The sequence below is a fragment of the Sceloporus occidentalis genome, unplaced genomic scaffold, assembly GCF_023333645.1.
Source record: "Sceloporus occidentalis isolate IW3139 unplaced genomic scaffold, rSceOcc1.0.p SCAF_13, whole genome shotgun sequence".
Lineage (NCBI taxonomy): Eukaryota > Metazoa > Chordata > Lepidosauria > Squamata > Phrynosomatidae > Sceloporus > Sceloporus occidentalis.
The window spans coordinates 9,264,026-9,283,154 of NW_028316993.1; the positions used below are offsets into that span (position 1 = coordinate 9,264,026).

Sequence of the window (19,129 nt, forward strand, 5' to 3'; positions counted from 1 at the left end):
CCTTCCTTTTGACGTTCCAAGGAGCTTAAGTGTGCAATGAAATGGAAGCGTACAACCAGTGTTCAGTGTTCCTTTTCACAGCTTCAGGAAACTGTCTGTCTCAAGTTGCCCTTGGGTGCGATCCATTCCTGCAGCCATGACGATTTTGGCAAAAAGCAACAGTGGGTAAGTAATGTCACCCCAGAGCCCACAAACAATATATATATGTATATTTATTTACAATGCTCGTATGTGGGATCCCACATCATGAATGGGAGACAGAAGAGGATATCAGTCTGTCCTTCGGAAGAGACCTTTTGTGGTGTGTTCCATCTTCAACTGTGTGATCCCAGCTTCACATCCTCATGATTCCAGTATGGGAATAAAATACATTAGTATTTATGTACTCCTTGTACTCAGTGCTGCCCACTACTGGAGAAAGGTCTGATGGATCTGAACAACATGCTGGTTATTTACAGGTAAGGGATAAATACTCTATTTGTTTGCTGCCATATCCAACTCTTCCATGACAAAAATCTATTCTAGTACCATATTCTCTTCTATCCACCCATCCTGTCAATGAGTCCAACCTACCCTGTGGTCTCTTGTACTTCTTTCTCAACCACTCTCCCTCCATATCAAGGGAGATCTTTGTGTGCTTACAGTTAAGCTTGTGCTTATAGTTGTGTTTTAACAACCTGACACGGCATAACGCCTGAAATCATATTTTTTAAAAACAAATAAAGTGTAAGATTGAAAAATAACAGTTAAAACACATCTGATGCAACTGAGCAGCCAGTAATTGCAACCTCTGTTTGGGACTACGTGCCACTAAATGGAATGACATTTCCACATGAACATGCATGGAGATCATGCTGCTTGCTTCAGTAAAAGCCTGGAACAGTCCTTTGCTGTGCCTTAAAGGATGATTAAGCTGCAGTCCTGTACAACCTAGCTTTTTGAGTAGGCATGCATAGGATTGCACTGTTAGTTGCAACTACTTTGTGCTGGATTGCATGAATTTTTTTTTAAATCATGCATTTTCAAAGGAAAATAATTTGCAGTAAAAACAAGCAAGCGGGGAAAATAAGCGATAGGTAATGTTTCCCACCCATTTAAATGGGAATGAAGGTTGGGAAGGGGGAATGGAAAACAAAACAAGCATCTCAAGTTAGGATGAGAAGTGAAACAGATGGGAAAGTATCCACTCCTTAGTTAGGGGAAAAGTAACTTGTTGGAGACAAGATTTGGAGTGATTACAGGCAAAGTTCTGCCTCTCCAAACCTATGTGCTTCTTCACTGATGAGGACATTGAGTTTAGCCTCACTGAAAGCACCGAGGTCCTGCCATCTCCAGAAGCTGCAGGATCCCTTTATTACTAGTGGGCAACACAATCAAAGTAAGCATTCTATTGATGATTCCTCCTGCCATTCTTTGCACTCACTAGCAATTGATTATAGTTCTTCGGTTGCCTGACTTCCACCCACTGGCTAGCTGTTACCCAGTACTCCCCATTTGAGGGCCACTGGAGAAGTTGCACTCTCAACAGCATCTGCTTCCAGTGCTGCCCCCTAGTGGTTTCCTTTGGCACTGCACTTCCTCCAGGGGCAGACTTGACTGTCCACTCCTGTGCTTCCTCTCTCTCCCATCGTGGCTGTCTCCTATACTGACACCCCCAACCCTGCCATCACCAGGCTCAGGCACTCTGATCGATGATGACATGCTGGTAGATGTGCGTTTTGCCCTTGAAGCTGGAGGCAATAAGGAAGTCTCGCTGGTCCACGCTGAGGTGAGCAAAGGAGCGTGGGGCTTGGGTGTTTAGCTCTTGGAAATGTTGGAAGAGCCCAGTGATGGGATCATAGCGGTACACTTTGCTGAAGGAGTAATCGTTGCCTAGAAATGCGTAGCGGTAGCCGGCAATGGTCAGCGGTTGAAAGACCATGGAGCCCCGGGAAGGCATCTGCTGGACATCTCGAAACATTGAACCATCCCAGTGCATCACCTGTCAGTAGAAGAGATTGCCATGAGCTCAGGAAGGAGGATGACTTCAATACAACTTGTGGCAAGTTTCAATATTCTATGAGGGAGGCTATGGAGCAAGAGCCAAGACCAGATACTAGACTGTAGATGAAAGGAGAGCTTGGGAAGTTACCTTCTTGGACAATATCCTTTAGAGTCCCCCACAATGGCGGGGTATTCTGGGATTTGTTGTACAAAACATAAATAGTCCAAGCTCTGGTTCAGGAAGTAGATTCCAAGCTTGCAGGAGCTAATGGGTTGTTTTTAAACTGGTACCCCAAAGTCTGCCAATTGGACCCAGATACAAAATGGTGGCTCCAAAGGCACAGCCAATTACATATTGCACTCCATGACACACACATTAAGATAATTTGCCATTGTTGATGTTGCCATGTCTTTCATGTCATCTCTGACGTATGGTGGCCCTATCACATGGTTTTCTTTGCAGAATTTGTTCAGAGGAAGTTTGCCTTTGCTTTCCTCTAAGGCTGTGAGAGTGTGACTTGTCCAATATAATCCAGTGGTTTTCCATGACCCATCAGGTATTTGAACCCTGTTCTCCTTAATCGTAATCCAATACTCAAACCACTACACTCCATTGGCTCCCATATAATGTGCCAAATACAAATGCAAATCAAGTTAATACAAATGAGGGATTCTAGCAATTCAGCTGGGGTCTTAAAATGATCCTCAATGGACCAGTGGCTCAACTAAGCATAGGTTTTCCTGTGTTCCTGAGAATGAGAGTCCAAAGAGATTTTTTTCCTACATGGCAGCTAGAATTGGGTACAATTTCTCCTAAAGAAAGAAAGAAATGGCATCAAACGCCCTTGGGAAATTAAGACCCACTCCTGATAAGCCATGCTTCATTAGGTCAAAATGAGCAATGTGCCAGGTTTCTCCCTTATCAACTTAGGCTCAGTGCTATTCCATAAAATTAAGCAGCATGGAGGGCTTATAGTTTTAAAGCCATTACATAGAGCACAAGTAAAGTAAGAATGAATAGGGAAACATTGTTCAGTCTTTCCAGCTTAGAGCAAGAACTCTGGGCCATCTGCTGAAACTGAAAATACATTTTAAAGTCAAATAAAAAAAACCCCAGCACACCAGTAGCTCATATAGCTCCCACCACCAGTGTGAATATAAGTAGTCTTTAAAGCCTCTACAGCCTAGACTATGTAGGATGATTCTATAAAGAGCCAAAAGGAGAACCTATATTTCTAGACAGTGCAAAGGTCAAGATGGTGAAAATGAACAAGAAATGGTTCTCATTACAGCATCCTGCATGAAAAACTTCCTGGAGGATCACTAAATTCTGAGATGTATTGGCTATTTGCTTGATCCATAGCTCAATGATTACTGAGAAAGTGTCAAGCCCCTGCCTAGCCATGATGTTCATTTAGTGAATTTGGGTTAGTCACTGTTCTTAGCTTGACTGACTTAAGGGTGAGATGGACAACTATGGTCAGTGTCTTGACATAAAAGCCAGGATTTAAACAAACATAACCACAGCTTTGAAAAATTATTTTTGGACTACAACTCCCAGAAGCTTTTCCAAGCTCTGAACAGAATCTGAACTTTTCCAGCTTTTCCAAGCTCTGAATAGAATGCACACAAGGACCAGTATCTGGTTGGTGATGTATGTAGGCACAACTAGGGCATAGGTACTTATTCAAACCTTGCAAGGCCATCACGTTGAACATTCAACAATAGTTGAGTGGCTGGTGGACACAGATCCACCTTCCTACTCAGTGACAGTCTATGGGGGTATGCCTAGGTTTGTTCCAGCTGCTCTTGAGCACTGAAGAAAGAATCAGAAGCCTTATGTTGGGAACAAAGGCTGCTCCTTCTTCATGTTGAAGAGCAGTTGGAACAAGGTCAGGTATACTCTCACAGAGGATGGGGAATGGAGAAGCATAAGGTCCCCCAGCAGTTGTTGCACAAAGGAAGAAGCAACTAGGCAAAGGGACCTACTGTCTCCTGTAAGTACACTGGCAGAGATTCACATTCCAAAGCAGAATGTAGGATGTTGGCCATAAGATCTTAGTTTCCATTTTTCACATGAGGGGACTAGTAGAAGGTAGACTGGAATTTATGAAGTTCTCCAAAGGGTTTTGAGTTCCAGTTGTATAATAATAGCAAAATGCTTTTTAATCTCATTTCCTAGGGAGCCGAAGGGAGCCCTGCTTATGGATTTTCTTGGCCACTGTGGGAACAGAATGCTGAGCTAACTAGGGCTTTGATATGACACCTCTGGATTACAGTCAGCCCTTCTCATACACAGATTTTTTATACATGGATTCAAGCACACACGGTTTGAAAATGTTCAAAAAAAATTTGAACATTATCTGTCAGGGTTTGTCTACATGATTTACCCCAAACACCCTCACAATCTCACTGTGTCCTGTTTACATGAAACAAGGCCAAACCCCCCATCAGGTCTTCATGACACCTGCACTTGATTTGGGACTTCCTGTCCTTAACCTGCATTTAAATAACTCACTTTTAGCTGTGAGTTTTTGGCTCTTTGCAGCGTCAAGCCATCTGGCTATGGCACTGTGGGTGCAAGTTGCTCTAAGGTCAGAGGGCAGAACAAGTTGCTCTGAGGTCAGAATGAGGTGCCCAGTGTCAATAACATGGGCTGGGTGCCCTGTTCTGACCTCAGCAGCAATGGCAGGCAATGAACATGGACTGAGTGGAAAAGCAGTTGTCCATTGTTCACTACGAGAGTGGAAAACCTGCAGCAAAAGAGAGCAGGGGGTGGGAATTCAGAGCCAGAGTACTCCAGAGGCAGTCTGGAGTATTCTGGCAAATGAAGATGGGCCTCAGACATGCTGTAATTTGTTCCTGGATCCTTCACTGAACACAACAAATTCAGAACTGTTCATCAGTAGATCGATGGTTCCTGCAAGTGGTCCATGGGGGACAGTGTTGATTGAAAAATGAAGCCCTAATTTGCAAGGGCAGTTAAATGGGTAAACTAATTTTGGAGACATAGCAGAGCAAAGGTTATAGTCTTGGATTATACTGTGATGAGTGTAATAAGTTTGTGAATGACCATAATACATTATTAGCCAGAGCTGCATTTTAATACCATTTGAAATATAGGTTTTACTTCCATTTGCCATAGGTAGTCTTTAAAATACTTTAAAGAACCTGATTATGTAATGGTCTGAAAAATCTTTTGATGAGAAGGTAGAGAAATGCATAAACAAAAATGACCTGCAAAGTACCTTCCAGCACTATGGTTCTTAAAATGTGGTATCCAGGAGCAGTGATACATAGGACTTTTATCATACAGGAGGCAAGCATTCTCCTCCCATCATTAAATTGTCATTAAATCATGTGAACGGGGGGAAGATTATCACACCCCCATGCATTTATCCCATTCTTGTGTCCTTTGTTATTAACTCCTGTTAATACGAAATGATGGGTTCATTACTGTTTACAGACGAGATAGGAATGGCATAAGCGTGTGGGTTTGTAATAATCTTCCCCCCGATCGCACGATTAACATGAATTAATTGCGATTTAATGATGGAGGAGGATGCTTGCCTCCTGTGTAATAATGTCCAGTGTTAAATTTTGAAAGGCATGTGCTCATTATTACAGTTCACTTATCCATGTCCTCAGAGGAAAAACAAAAAAAGGCAGCTATATTGATTTAGATCAATGGTGGGCAGTTGTCTAGGGGCACATGGTATAGCGATTTGAACACTGGGCTATGACTTTGAGACCAGGTTTTAAATCCCTGCTTAGCCATGGAAACCTACTGAATGGCCCTGAGCAAGTCACACACACTCAGTCTCAGAAGAAGGCAAAGGCAAAGTCTCTCTGAACAAATCTTGCCAAGAAAAGCTTGTGATAGGTTTGCCTTAGGGTCACCATAAGTCAGAAATGACTGGAAGGCACAAAACAACAACAACAACAACAACAGTTGGCCCACCAGGAGACCTCAGAGAGAACTGCAGCTAAACTCAGGAAAATATGCAATGAACATCAGATGACATAATTATTCCTGCTGCTTAAAGAAAAGTCCAAGAACTTCAGCCCTGTGAGTCCTGGCTCCATAACACCACTGTTCAGAACAAGACACTGTATTCCAAATGCAGCATCAGCTGCTTACTTCTGTGAGTCTGTTTTGTGCTTTGGTTGGAACTTTAAAGGACCCGTTCAAGGTGCTAAATCTATTTTGGAGTAGGGTTGAGAGCCTTGGAAAGCACTTTTAGAATTCAGGCTAAACTCCAGAACAGACTAACCATCTACCAGCTGCAGCTTTTCAGATGAGATCCTATTAATGCAAAATAAGGTAAACCTATTCTTTCTCCTAAACTCGAAACTACAGTTCTTTCAATGCAGCTTGATTATGCCTGGCTAAGCAGTCCTCTGTACAAGAGATCTAAAGGATATTTCCAAATGCTCTCATCTTTAACAGGAAAGTGTGCTTCAACACACTGAGACAGCCTGTCAAAAATGGTCTGGATCATAATACTTTTGTCCCTATATGGTGAGCCAGTGTGGTGTAGTAGTTTGAGTGTTGGAGTATGACTCTGCAGACTAAGGTTCGATTCCTGCTCACCCATGAAACCCACTGGGTGATCTTGGGCAAGTCACAGCTCTCAGCCTCAGGAGAGGGCAATAGCAAACCTCCTCTGAACAAATCTTGTCAAGAAAACCCACCCATTATCTCCCCACCTTATACTCACTTGCCTGCCCAGGGTTTGTTTTGCTTCTGGACCTTTACATCACCTTAGTGATGTAAACTGGGAGTGGAGTGAAGATGGTGACAAGAGCAATAGCAGATTCTTCTATACCTTTTACCATGCATGCACATTTCCTCCTTCTGACAAAGAGAGACTTGGCAGTGGTTCTCAGTAACCTCACCTTGGAATCACCCAGGAAGCGGGTCAAGCAAATGTACACATCCTCCTTGACTTTGAAATGTTTGACCGCATAGACATCATCCATGTCGGGGATATCAGTACGGCGCACAAATTCTTTCTTATTCCATTGGTAGATGACAGGGCGCTGGGAGCTGCTGGCCAGGATGAGGTGGGGCTTGCCGGCAATCTCCAGAAATTCGGCATCTGTGTCACGGTACCAGGGGTGCAGCGACTGATGGGAATAGAAGCCATGACCATTCCAGCGGTATAGCGTGGTGGAGCCTGCCTTGGAGCTGTCAGCCATGATGAAATACCAGTCTCCTTCCACTCTGAAGACCTCAATGTCATTGGGTTTACGCATGCGTGAGCTCTCAATCACCTGCATGTGCAGGAACTGGCCGGTTGCTTCATGCCGTTTGTAGATGTGTGAGCCTTTGAACAGCTGGGCCACTACCACAAAGAGCTCACCCTCGATCACCAAGGGTTTGCAGACCACTGTGGAGGAACCTAGGAAGTATCAATGGGTGAGAAGAGAATTAATAGTGAATGGCTCTTTTATCTACATTTGCTGCTAGAATATCACACTTAAAAAAATATTAAGTGCATCTAAGGACGTGGACTTTAATCTTGAAAGATCATGCTCAAATAAACCAATTAAAGGTACCACGAGACTCCTTCCCCCTTTTCTTGCTACTTCTTATAGTTAATAAGAACCAAAAATCATGGAGTAGTCCTGTGAGTTTTAGACAGAATGATAAAGAGATGCAAAATGTTTGTGGGAGACAGGATACAACTAATTCATCAGAGTCAATCCAATATGTTTTTCTGCATGAAGAAAAAAGATAAGACGCACACACACCAGTCTATGTTCCACATACAACACTGTGTGCTGTCTGTCCCTAAGGATGTGAGATAAACACTTGTCTAGTGAGGGTGGAAGTGTGTGTGCATATGTGTGTATGTCTCACCATTGATGTAGGCATAGTTGCGGAATTTCCCTGCGACGTGATCCCACTCTAAGAAGCTGCAGCGTCCCGTGAAAGGCTGGGCAACCACCAAGTTCTGTTCTTCATGGTAGGTGAAGGTTTCTACTGAGAGTGACTGTTCAGGCAAGGTATCAAAGAGGACAAGGTCTAAGGAAGAAAGATGGGGATTAGTGCTAGAACAAAAATGGAGCACACCAACCTTGTCATAGTGTCATAGCAAACTAAGTCGGTTACTACAAAACAGTTCATCCATCAGGGCATGTTTACAAGACTTGTTATTTCAGATGTGTCTCACAGTTTGAACTTATTTATTTACATACTGCTTACTGCTCTGCTTTCTGTTTCCCGAGAGCCCTGCTGATTCAAAATAAATGTCCACCTCAGAGCTTAGAAAAATTCCCTTTTGGAACTACAATACACAGAATACCTTAGCCAGCATGGTGGCTGGGGAATTCTGGGAACTGTAGTCCTAAAGAAGAAAACATGTGTGTTCTGCATCTAGTTCAGCAACCTGTTTTTCACACCAGTCAACTAGATGCTTCTGGAAAACTCCAAAAGAGGACATAATGTCCATTGACCCCTAACATATGGTTGCCTTTCAGCCACTGTTCTTTGGCAGCTTAAGGTCTCTGAACATGGAGTTGTATACATCCATCATTACCAGAGCTTGGGAAGTTACTTTTATAAGTTATTATACATATACGAGTCCCCACACCACATTGATTCAAAAGTAACCAAAATCTTCACTTTTTATTTCTTTTAGAAGAATGTAGTAAGTTACTGGTTTGTAGTATAAAAATATTGAGGTAGTGAGGCCACACGCTTCCTTTAATTAGAAAAGTTACTAAAATATCATCACCGTTACACTGCAAAATGAGTTAAATAATCTCTCATTGTGTTATCCATAGTAATTTGACTTTGTTATAACTTGATGATCTGCAAACTCTGATCATGACTAGTAACCACTGATACATCTCTCCTCTTCCATGGATTTATCTATTCAATGTATCAGCTGTTCCATACTGGATATATTTTGCTTCTATGGGTAATGCTGCTTAGTAAATGGATGATAACTGAAGTGCAGACAGCTGATTTCAAGGGGAGAAAAGGTGAAGGACAATAAGGGATTCCCAAGCCTGCAGCAGCTGTAGCATGTGGAGGAGAAATAGTTTAGTGAGAGAAACATGCCACCCAAAGAGATGACTTACCAGTGGTGATGCAGTTAAATTCCCCAGGACGGAGTTCACTCACGCTGGTACGGTTCAGCTCGGGTGGTGACCGACACTCTATAGGCTCTACCAAAGCATTGGTTTGGCTCAACCACTCCACCAACCATTTCAACTTGCAGTCACAGTGGAAGGCATTTCCCCTCAGGTCTCTGTCAAGAAAGAAGCCAGTCTGTCACATTTGGCTGGATGAAAGTAGATGCAGTGCCAGCTATCTGGGGCTGTCTTTGGGCAACTTGGAAAGGACCCACCATTTTTTTGCCACTATTCCTGCTGCCAATGCAGGCAGTACCTCTGGAACCAGCGTGCTATAGTGGTGAGACAGTTGAACTAGGATAAATGAAACCCAGGTTCATATTCCTTACATGGTCATGAAGCTCACTGGATCACCTTGCTATCTCTCAGCTTGAGCCTGACCTATCCGTGAGCATAAAAATGGAAAGCGGGACCACATATGCCACCATGTGTCCATTTTCATCTGTAAAATCTTTGCACCCCTGCAAACAGTGTGGGCCTCAGCTGATGCCCAACAATGCTAGCTTTTAATACTGACCCTGAAATTATCTTGTGCCAATTTTACAATCTTATGAGAAAAAACAGGAGGCAACTGGGGGCAAATGAAAGAAAGAAAGAAAGCAGGAGGCAAACTGGGGGCAAATTGTTACATCCTTCATATCCACAGCCATGCCCACACCCTTCCTCCCCATTTGTTGCCCAGACCCCTTGCCCTTCAACTCACACTGAGGTCAAAGAATCCAAGCCCCGGAACAAGTGTCTTGGCAACGTCTGCAGGTTATTGTTGGCCAAATTTCTATGGGAAAGGAGAGAAAAACAACCTCAGAAGGAAAGCAGAGTAGACAAGCTCAGTTTGAGGGCCTGGGGAAGGATGCTGCAATTAGGGTTGCTAGATCTCAAGGTGTGAAGAACTCTTAGGATAGCAATAACATTTTACATTTCTATACCACTTCATAGTGAACGAAAGCACTCTCTAAGGGTTTACAACATGTAAGCCAATTTATAAGGCCTGTCCCTAGTAACATCATCCTTGTAACGTCACAAGGGCCTACCTTCTGTGACATCCCAAGGGAACATTCTTCACCCTCTGCTTTTGACCCTGCAATTTCAGGGTCCAGGATAAGCCTGACCTGGCAACCCTAGCTGCAATGGATTTGGTAGAGGTGCATTGGAAGTAAGGACTGGAAGGATATGTATAAGGATATGTATCCAGCATATGTAACCCAAAATAATTTGCTGCCTGAGCCATAACAACTGAAGTTACATATATAAGCACACAGTCTGTCACTGTGCCTTTTGTATAAGTCTATGGGAACCTAAGACAGAAATTCTCACAAACACCTCTCCCTGGGTGAAAAATTACTCCTATAGCAATGACAATATGAATAATTTGCCGGCCCTGCATGAACCCTTTGCCTGTGTCAGCACCCTCAATCTAAGGACCTAAGCGCTGGAGAAATAGTCCGGTTTGATACCATTTCAGCTCTGCTGAACCAGCAAACCACAAGCCACAGAATTCCATAGCACTGAGCCATGGCAGTTAAAATAGTATCAAACCCCGTGGATTTCATAGGATTTTTCTTAGGCAAGGGATACTTAGAGGTGGTTTTACCTGCTCTTCCTCTGAAATATAGCCTAGAGCACCTGGTGTTCATTGGCAGTCTCCCATCCAATTACTCACTACGACTGACACTGCTTAGCTTCCAAGGTCAGATGAGGGCTGGTGCTGTTAGGGTATGTAGGCCCTCCTATATTTGCATACAAACAGAAAGGGCACATATTAGCATATGATTTGCATATTTATATGCTTGTATACCTATATTTGCATACAAACATATACACATACACATTATATGTTAATCTGTGTCCTCTAGTTTTCTTTTTCAAGTGAAGCATTTGCTCTTTTTCAGCCATTAGTTAAGCAGCCACCCTAAATGAGACTCTAAGTGGGGATTGGGAGCATGTCCAGGAAGCACTCACAGATGGAGAAGATTCTTCAGGCCTCTGAAGGCATTCTTGGAGATCACTTCAAGACTATTTTGCTCAATGAATCTGCAGGTAGAAAGAAGCCCCTGTTACGTCAACAACCAGAGAAGGGAGTAATGGATAGATTACAAAGTGGAGAGCAGTTATAGAGAGCAGTTATTTCCAGAGACTTAATTATGTGCTTTGTAGCTTCAGGTTATCTGTGGGGAATTTAAAAGCCCCAGATTACAAGGGATGGCAATATGGCTTGCAGTTGTGCCTCATGCGAAAAATTATATGCCTTCCTCATATTGCTTTTATGCAGTTCATTTTTAAAAACAGTATTTGTTCCATTTAGTTGGACAACACCTTGAGTCCCCTTTTATGAAGAAAGGTGGGATATAAATCATTTTTTTAAATAACAAAATTATTACATCCACCACAAATTGGTGGAAATGTAGGTGTTGAGAACGATAATTTCATGGCGAGAAAGGTCTTGTAATTATCTCAGAGGATTCGGAACACAATTTCCAAACTACAATTCCCAGGCTGCTTTGGGGGCAGTCACAACAGTAAGAAAACTGACATATATCACTCTCACACATAGTATAGAATGAGCAAGGATCTAAGAAGCAAATACAAAGATTTCTCAAGATATCTCAACTCTCTTCCAGCACTAAAGTCACACAACGTTGTCTATTTCAGTGTGGCAATGCTGAGGAAATAAGGTGGAATGTTATAAGAAGAGAAGACATGTACAATGGTTGGGTTGTCTGCAGAAATCAATCATGAGTCTGGCGATCATTTTAATTTCCCACAACACCCTTGACACAGCCTCACTCTGGGGAATTGTGGGAAATGGAAATGACAGGCAGAACTGGCCTAATATGAACCAGATGATACCCCTTCATCATCCTATCATATACTGGTTCTAACTGTTCTGGTAGACAAGTCTAATGTTAAAACTGGTAACTGGGCAATGTTCTCCATTCTGAGGAGAGCAGGTCATTGCAGGAAGAACCTCTTAAAAAGTGCACTCTTTTTAAACCGGTTTATCCACCACTGATTCGGGTTTTCCAAGGAAAAATCGAATACACGGGGATCAGATCCGAATTCCAATGGGAACGAAATCAGCGCAATGAGGATCAAATGCGCGCTCAAATGGAAACGATGCACCCATAATTCGATTCTTGATTCGTGTTATAAGCCAGTGGGAATGGGGCCTTAGTGAGCACAGAGCAATCCATGTAGCATATGCAACTCTTGAAACTAAACACCAACCCATTACTGAAGGCAGTTGGCTCATGTTGCTTAATGACAGGGCTGGCCCTAATGATGGCTGTCAGTCAACCAGTTATTCCACTGGCCACCAGATAAATTCACCAAGGCACACGAAAAAGAAGGGGACCCCAAATTGTGCATTTTGCCCTAGAGTCAAGGCACGGACTATGTGGTATAGTACACCAAGAACAAGATGAGACAATATACAATGATAACTGTTTAACATGTTAGATCCTTGTCATTTAAAGTGAAAATGCACTGTGGACAATCAGGACTGAGAGCATTCTACACTAAAGGGAAGGTAGCCATCTAATGTGGCATAATGGTTAGAGTGTTAGGCTAAGGAGTTCTAGTTCTCACTGAGCACTGATACTCACTGGATGACTTTAGGATAATCACTTTTTCTAAGCTTTACCTATCACACATGGCTATTGTGAAGAAAAAGTGTTGAGAAGGACAAAGGAGCCACTCAGTAGTTTATCAGACAAGGGGAATTGGAAGTATAATCCGATGGCAATCTGAACGCAATCATGGGGTTTAATGTTATTGCGTGATAACCCACTACACACAAATTCGGGCAATGGGAAGTCAGTCCGAACGCAATCATGTGGTTTGACGTTATTGCATGATAGACTGCCACACGCAAATTCGGGCAAGGGCATGCTATTTTCGGGCAATGGGGAGCCAGTTTGAATGCAATGCGCAGTCACGTAATTGCGCTAAACTAGCGACTTTAAGTGAATGCGTTCTGGTCCCACTTTCTTTTCATTCGAATTTAAGAGAAATTCCTCCCGTTTGATAAACTTCTCTGTGAAGATGGCATGGGATATAAATCAATATGTAGCCCTACAAGTAACATTATATTCCTGCAGCTAACAGAAATGTTTTCTGTGGGGATGATGGGAGTGAGCCAATTTTCATAAGAACCACAGTATGTGAATTGAGGTAATTAAACCCTCCATCCTCCTGGGACATTCCCAAATGCCTTCAAAGTTACTATTTGTGTAAATAATAAATATCAGCATATTATAATATTCATCCATTTCATATCACAGCCACTGCGTCTCTGAGTGAGTAGACAGGCATGTTTGCTGACACTGCTATTAACATCTTGGTAGCATTTGAGGAGTATCTCTATACTTATAAAGAGAACTGATATAATGGTACACTGACACCATCCCAAAGTGAGCCATGCATCCCACAATATCATCCTACCTATTATAGAAAAGCCAAGCATGTCACCGTATTCATACTTCTTTAAAGTCATTTTCAAAGCTCTTGCATTTTCTCCCACAAATCCCTATTACTCAAGGTATTTGACCTGCCATTGGCTTGGCTTGGCAGAAAAGTATGATATGTTAATAGCAGGGCAGATGGTTGCTTGGCAGAAGGTGCAGGTACACTGCTTGGGTTGCTCTGAAGAATAAAAACATCTTGTGGCATCTTAAGAGGAAAGGTTGAGGGAACTGAGCATATTCAGCCTGGTGAACATAGAATGGGGTGGGTAGGTGACATGACTTCACTCTCTAAATATGTAAAGGGCTGTCACACAGTGGAGGATACAAGCTTGTTCTCGCCTGTCCCATAGGGTAGGACCAGGTCTAAGTTACAGGAAGGTAGATTTTGACTGAACATTAGAAGGGACTTCTTGGTGGGAACAGCAGATTGGCAATGAATCCAATTGTCTAGAGAAGTGGTAGAGTGATGTTTTTATTATTCAGAGCAGTCTAAGCAGTGTACTTGCAGCTTCTGCCAAGCAACCATAAAACATCTCTTCAGGTGAAAAATCATGCAAACTGCTGCAAAATTACAAGTGCAGCAGTTTGGCTAGTCTTGGATCCCCAATCTTCTCAGCCCTGTAAAAGCACTGACTTTCAGCTTAAAAAATGAATCTTGAAGTGATATGTCGTCACCTCCAGTTCACTACAAAAGTGGTGTGCTGCTTGCCAGAGAGTGTGGGGTTGGCACTCATTCAGTTGGCCAATGCTCTGTTAAACTGCCACAAGACTACTACCCCAGCCCCAAATTTTCCCATTAACAAAGTTCTCTCTGGACCAGGGGTGGGCAATCTTTTGGCCTACAACTCTCATAAACCCAATCCAGTATGTCCAGGTACTGGGGATTATGTGAGTTGCTCAAAATGTGTAGAATGCAAACGGTTTCCCACCTCCTGTTTTAGACCTATGTCTCTTCTCACTAGTTGCCCTGCAAGTACATTTGCAATCTTGGGGAACATTCACAAACTGAATGCCGAATTACATATGAAGCCATTCATGCAGTTACAAATTGGCTCCATGGTTTTAAAAAACAAAGAGTATGTGGTGCAAGCCTACCCACACTCCCTTTGATCAGGACTGACACCTTCACACAAGCACTTGAACTCTTTGCCCCATATTGTGATCCTACTCCACAATATACCCCAAAGTGCCTGGTATTTGAGTTGCAAGGGACATGCCAATTGGTGTGAAAATTATATTGCTTTGAAATTTTGATTTTGATTTTGAACCTGAATTGGAATGGCAAAGGGTGACAACCTCTTCCTTTCTGCAATATTGTGCTTTTGATCATATTCATTTGTATGGACACATATTTAAAATGAAATTCATATTATCTAAACAATTTAAGCCAGATGATTAATCAGCTAATTTTAATTGACTCACTACCCTACTTTTAATATGGTTTCACTTCTTGAAGTCACTCAGTCTTGTCCCATTCACACACTGCCCCATAAACTTATCACAAACCCATCCCCTCCCAAGCTCACTACCTGCATAAGACATACTTCCTTTCACAACCTCTTTATGCCATCCCACACACCAACCCATCCCAATTGTGCATGCATCCCAACCTTCCCATGACCCATCATCGTCTTTGCACACTCACAGATACTCCAGGTGTACGAGTCCCGCAAAGGCGTCGTCCCCAATCAGTTCCAGGGAGTTGTATGTGATCAAGCTAGGGAGGGGACGGGGAGGGAGAAGCAAGCAGGTCAGACAGTGGGAAATGTCAAGGAAGGGCAGCCAAGTTTTCAGGGAAGGGACAGGAAAGGGAAAACTAACATCCCAAAGGGAGTAGCTCCAGTACTGCAGTGGAACCAGGGCTTGCAGGATCTACATCCATGGACTTCGTTCATTAGCAGGGACTCTGTCATTATCTGGCAACCAACACAGGCTTTTCTGCTTTCTCTGAGCAGAGCTGCAATTCTCACAGTTACTGGAGAATTACTCGAGTGAGGTGTGTGTGCTAGAAGCAATATCAGTTTTTCAGCTATCCCTGTTGCCATGCAAACATTTTTTGTGGAGGTTTGGTCTTGGATAGGCAGTTAAGATTTGTTGGCTTATAAAAGCCTTGCTTTTTGTGAAGATCAAGATGGACTGAACTGATTTGTGGATATCAATTAGCAGTCAACTAGATGCAATTTTGGACTTTCCTTGGGGGTACATGTGTGGGGACTGTCATAATGTGTGTCTGGACTTGAAATTTCAGTTCAGTTGTCTATAAAAGGAAACCTGTGCTGTGAAGGGCTAGCACTCAGGGAAATGAGTTTGCTTTGGCATTAAGTACTTAGCGTACCTGTGCCTGGGAGAAAAGTCATTAGGAAGAGAACAAACTGGACATTCAAAGACCCAGTGGGATGCCTGATGTGTAGCCAAAGACCCTTCTGTCTTTCAGGGATTAACATCTGCCAAGGAGAGACCTCCAGCATGCAAAGGGAATAAAGGCCTCACTTACCATTATCCAACCCACTAGGCTATGCCTGTGGCGTGTAACATGTACTCTTTCATCAGCTCCAGCGTGTGGCATAAGCAAGTGCCAGAGCAACTGTACAAATTCACTTGCACACATGTCCAAATTCATATTCATTAGGGCATGTGAACTGATGGAAAGCACCAGATGCAACAGAAACATCAAAGAAAAGGCACCTATATGGTACACTCACCAATAAGAGCCAGTGAAATAGTGTACATTCACTTTTGAAATTCACGCTCACAGGGCCATGGGCACTGATTTCAGAAACACAACTGAGCTCTTGCCCAGTGGACAATCTTAGTTAATGAACAATTTAGTAGATCAAAAAACAAAATGTTGACTCAATCTATCCTTTGAAAAATGAGCAAGATGGTATATGGATGTATCTTGGGAGACAGCATCTTCAAAAGGGAGTTTCTATTTTCCCTTTCCGGAGAAGAAATGTCCATTTTAGATGGCACTTGGCATCTTTAGTTGGTACAAGAACTGTTATAAAAATTATATAATCAAATCTGCTCACTGGTTAATTGGGAGCTCATTTATAGTCAATTAAAATGACTTTTCTGACTGATGAAGACTGCAAGCTTATATAGATACTCAGCTGGGAGTAAATTCCACCAAGATCAGTGGAACTGAGTACATGACTGAATACTACACTACTCTAGAATGTTGTCAAACCACAATCTGGGGAGAAATAAGGTCAGGGAGTCGCATCTCATTTTAAAGCAAAATCTCTATTCTAGCAGGAGTGGAAATAGGTATTTTTCAGTCTTTTATTTTCAAGGAGCAGCTTGCGGGTGTGATAATCCAAATAGGATCTGGGGCCCATATGCCAGTCGCAGTCTGCAGTGTTGCCACACTGCCTCAAACAGACAGGCAGACAGATAGAAAGACAGGCAGACAGATTAACATACTCCTCTTACACCAAACAGTAATTCAATGTCCACAGCACATCCCTTTGCCCAGATCAGCAAAATGGTGCAAACTCACTTGTGCCAGTGTAAAGAGATTCACATTTACAAGGCACGTAAACAGATGCACTGTTTGGGAGGTTGACTGGTAAGCAGACGGATTCCCAGGTGCTACCCACACATGCTCAGCAAATGATGGACACGCAAACCCACATATACCCACTCTTTGACACTCAGACATCCCACTCACAACTGATGTCTCAGGATCCTTACAGCAGCTGAAGAGATGGCACTTGGTGAAAGCTGCCCTCTAAGATCACAGTGAACCCCGAGCGGATGAGAGACCTGCACACAGAGAGAGGAGAGAGTGGGAAGCTGGGTCATCTTGGGAGAGATGCCAGATGCAGCATCAATGGCACCAGCAACAGGGAGGGCTGGTACAATCTGCTTGGTACAACAGATTCAGATGTATCTGTTGATACTTCTGAATCAACCAGCCTTACAAGTCATTGCTGTGTGCCTTCAAGTGTTGCCCTTATGGAAAGTAAAAGCTAAGCAAGGGATACCCAAGAGATGCTTCTGCCAGTTCCTTTCTTTGAAATATGCCCAACAGCGCCTGGTATTCATCAAACAGGCTGACAAATCAACCAGGGATGATATTTCAGAATATTGTGACCCCCTTCCCTGGAGTCTACACCTTGCTTTTAAATTCATGCAGTGGAGAGGGCCTTCCTCTGGGCAGCTGCACTCTTGCATCTATGCAACAGCTGAGCAACTCACTGGGGAGGCTTTCTGATGTTACCCAGGCAATATCTACAGCTTTACCTGCAGCTTTCCCACATCATATCGATTCCAGTCTCTTGGGTGCCTCCTATTATGGCAATCTTTTTTCCTCCTTTGAGATAGGCTTTAAGCCTCAAAGGTATGTCTTTGGGACAGGGCCCTCCAGATAACAACGACAGCCACAGTACTAACAACTTGCCACTGGCGTGGAATGACAGTATGCCCTTAAGATCTGGAGGGCCACAGGAGGATCCTCGCCTCTACTCTGGAGCAGCTTTCCCCAAACATAGCACCTTCCAGATGTGTTAGTCTACACCCCCCCACACACACACACAACAAGCGCAATGGTAGGCCATGTTGGTTGAGGATGATGGGAACTGGACTCTAACATATTAGGGGGACCACTATGTTGGGGGAATTCAAAGATATAGATGGGCCACTAGGATTCCAGGGCTGGTTCTCATACAATTTGGGCACTGCATTGCCCCCCCCAGTCCCCTTCCAGCCCTACAACTCCCCCCTCCAAAGAGGGATAAAGGCAGGGTTAACCCGGAATAGCCCAGTTTCAGGGGAGGGAGCACTGCACCAGGAGACCCCCACCCCCTAAGAAGGCGAGGCTGTGGCTGGAGGGCTGAGGGGACCCTTCCCTCCCTCAAAAAGGCCCCCCTCCCACTCCCCCCAGAAAGAGACCCCCCGGAGGAGGGGGGTGTTGTTCTTACAGGGAGACGAGGTTCTGCGGGAGGTCGGCGGGGATCTCCTTGACTCTCTCGCAGAGGGCCGTGTCCTTGGTGCAGGTGCAGCCCGTGGGGCACTTTCTTTTGGGGGGCTTCCGGCCAGAGACCCCCGGGGCCCCCGCCAGGAGCAGCAGCAGCAGCAGAGGGGGCCCCGCCGAGCCCAGACCCAGCCGCCAGACCATCCTCCCCTGAAGAGGACCACCAGGACCAAGCCCCCGAGGACCCCCGGCCTCCTTCTCTCTCTCCCTCCCTCTCTCCCTTCCTTCCTTCCCTCCCTCTTTCCTTCCTTCCTTTCTCCCTCCCTCCTTCCTCTTTTCCTTCCTTCCTTCCCTCTCTCTCTCTCCTTCCTTCCCTCCCTCCCTCCCCTTTTCCTTTCTTCCCTCCTTCTCTTTCTCTCTCCTTCCTTTCTTCCTTCCCTCCTTCCCCTTTCCTTTCTTCTCTCCTTCTCTCTCTCTTTCCTTCTTTCCTTCCCTCCCTCCCTCCTTCACCTTTTCCTTCCTTCCTTCCCTCCTTCTCTCTCTCTCCTTCCTTCCTTCCTTCCTTCCTTCCCTCCCTCCCTCCCTCTCCTTTTCCTTTCTTCCCTCCTTCTCTCTCTCT

General features: G+C 43.9%; 1 protein-coding gene across 1 annotated transcript; it reads right to left on the minus strand.

Moving 5' to 3' along the window:
* Nucleotides 1-192: 192 nt before the first annotated feature.
* LOC149304876 (leucine-rich glioma-inactivated protein 1-like) lies at nucleotides 193-18,790 on the minus strand. Its single transcript, XM_089479384.1, has 9 exons — nucleotides 18,518-18,790; nucleotides 17,289-17,360; nucleotides 15,238-15,309; nucleotides 11,089-11,160; nucleotides 9,833-9,904; nucleotides 9,076-9,245; nucleotides 7,850-8,014; nucleotides 6,883-7,388; nucleotides 193-1,981 (listed from the first exon to the last, which is right to left on the minus strand). Exons 1-9 carry the CDS (start codon nucleotides 18,712-18,714, stop codon nucleotides 1,676-1,678), a joined length of 1,632 nt encoding a protein of 543 aa, XP_089335510.1. The 5' UTR covers nucleotides 18,715-18,790; the 3' UTR covers nucleotides 193-1,675.
* Between the last annotated feature and the right edge of the window lie 339 nt (nucleotides 18,791-19,129).

Bases quoted from the DNA above. Each gene is read 5' to 3' on its own strand.
- LOC149304876 (XM_089479384.1), bottom strand. From the start codon at position 18,714: ATGGTCTGGCGGCTGGGTCTGGGCTCGGCGGGGCCCCCTCTGCTGCTG. The intron at 17,361-18,517 runs GTAAGAACAACA...CTCTGTGTGCAG, and splicing joins CCGCAGAACCTCGTCTCCCT to GTCTCTCATCCGCTCGGGGT. The intron at 11,161-15,237 runs GTGAGTGTGCAA...TTCTACCTGCAG, and splicing joins CTCGTACACCTGGAGTATCT to ATTCATTGAGCAAAATAGTC.